Source organism: Penaeus monodon, chromosome 25, assembly GCF_015228065.2.
Source record: "Penaeus monodon isolate SGIC_2016 chromosome 25, NSTDA_Pmon_1, whole genome shotgun sequence".
NCBI lineage: Eukaryota > Metazoa > Arthropoda > Malacostraca > Decapoda > Penaeidae > Penaeus > Penaeus monodon.
The window spans coordinates 4,305,956-4,307,696 of record NC_051410.1 but is presented as its reverse complement, the minus strand read 5'-3'; the positions used below and the strand labels follow the sequence as shown (position 1 = coordinate 4,307,696).

The following is a 1,741-nucleotide window of genomic DNA, read 5'->3' as shown; positions in this document are numbered from 1 at the left end:
TTCTTCCTCTCTGTATTTCATCTAAAGTATCTTAACATTTGACAAAATCTGTTTACCATTTACAGATCTACTCATCAGATCACAATGCAAAAAAGGTATAATTATAAGTGTAATGCTACTTTTCTAGTGTACATCTTTTCTATACTGTTCTACTTCTTACGATCCAAAGCACTCTTAGAATTTCATAGTTCTTGAAGAAGTATCATGAGATCATGTAGTAATCATTAGTTACATAAAATTCATTGATGCTCATAATTCTTTTTTCTTTTATTCAGATTTTATAGATGTATTATATGTCACATAATCACTTTCCGAGTAATGTCCAACATTTCAGAATGTATAATTTCACGGGAATTTTAATCTCTCTTGTAACACAGAACACAAAGCACACATTTCAAACTTTTTTTTGTTCCTTTTTTATTTCTTTTCTTATTCATCTATTTTTTCCAGTAATATTTTTATATACAGTAAACTAGAATCTGGCATAACAGAACTGTGACCAAGCCTTACTGCAAGCAATGCTCACCCACAGGCAGAGTTCAACTTGAGTTTTCTTCGCTCATGGGCCGAACTAAGTGCTTGATGGTTTTCCAGTCGGCTTTGTGTCGTGAGATGGTATGCATTTTGAGGTTCCCTTTCAGCGCAGTGCGGTAGGGGCAGTAAAGGCAATGGAATGGCTTCTCACCGGTGTGTATTCGCAAGTGGGCCTGCAAATTTGTCCTGTGACTGAACTCTCGGCCGCAGTATTGGCATACATACTCTCGCTGCAGCTTGTCCTTCTTTCCAAAGAACTCCTCTGACAACATTCCTCCTTCCCCTACCATTGCATTCTGTTGTGACGTAAAGGGTGGGCCGGCGGCACTGCCATGCTGTTGGTGAAGGAGGCGGAGCGCTGGCTGCGTATCACCCGCGGAGTGTAGGAGGCCCAGAGCAGCCACAGCAGCCTGAGGGAGGATGGGAGAGTCACCATCGGCCGTTAAGTCTTTTAAAGTCTTTAGCCTCACAATGAGGTCGTCTCATTGTTTCATCATACACTTCATTCAAATTGAGGCAAATGGATGAGGTTCAGTCTCTACAGCAAATTTGCATAATGATGCTTTTTTTCCCCCTTTTAGCTAGTACTCAACCATGATCACAAAAAATTGGTTTAAGCAGGGACAGACACATAAAGCACAGACTAAATTCAACTCAGCTTGAGAGTAGAGGCCTCGGCAGGTAGTACACTTGAAAGAATGATTATTGTGTCCATAAAACATGCCCAGTTTCTGGTGCTTTGCCATCATATTTTCATACACAAGTAACAAAAAAAGAAAAGAACAAAGCGAGATATGCATGCCCCAGCTAGGCATAAATCCTACCAAACACATACAAATTCTTATATATCCAATGTATGTCCAACCACAATTTCTGTCCCTGTCCCTGACCCTGTCTCTCTTATTACTCATCAAGAAATAATGATTAGCTTTCTCATCACAAAATATAACAAGGGTCAGCATACCACATAAGCCCTCAATACAAAGACAACATATCATCCCTTAATACAAGTCTAAATACTTATAACTTTCATTTCGAAAGCTAACAAATCCTCACAATTTGCACAACTCTTGCTCTTCCAAATATCAATCAAGCCCAGGTAATGGGGAAATTATGAATATACTTCTGCAAAAAATAATCTTAAAAGTCTAATAAATTTCAATTTTCTAACAGCATCTCATGGAACTTTAACAAAAACTAATTAATT

The 1,741-nt window shown here is 38.5% G+C and overlaps 1 protein-coding gene across 2 annotated transcripts in view; it reads right to left on the bottom strand.

Annotated features, from left to right (window-relative positions):
- LOC119589503 (protein tramtrack, beta isoform-like) overlaps nucleotides 1-1,741 on the bottom strand; it is a gene marked incomplete in the record, with an annotated part of 31,910 nt that overhangs the window by 15,272 nt on the left and 14,897 nt on the right. The window contains 1 exon segment of one of the 2 annotated variants that reach the window (XM_037938103.1): nucleotides 7-944. Coding sequence (XP_037794031.1) covers nucleotides 540-944 — 405 coding nt within the window. 2 annotated transcript variants of the gene reach the window in all.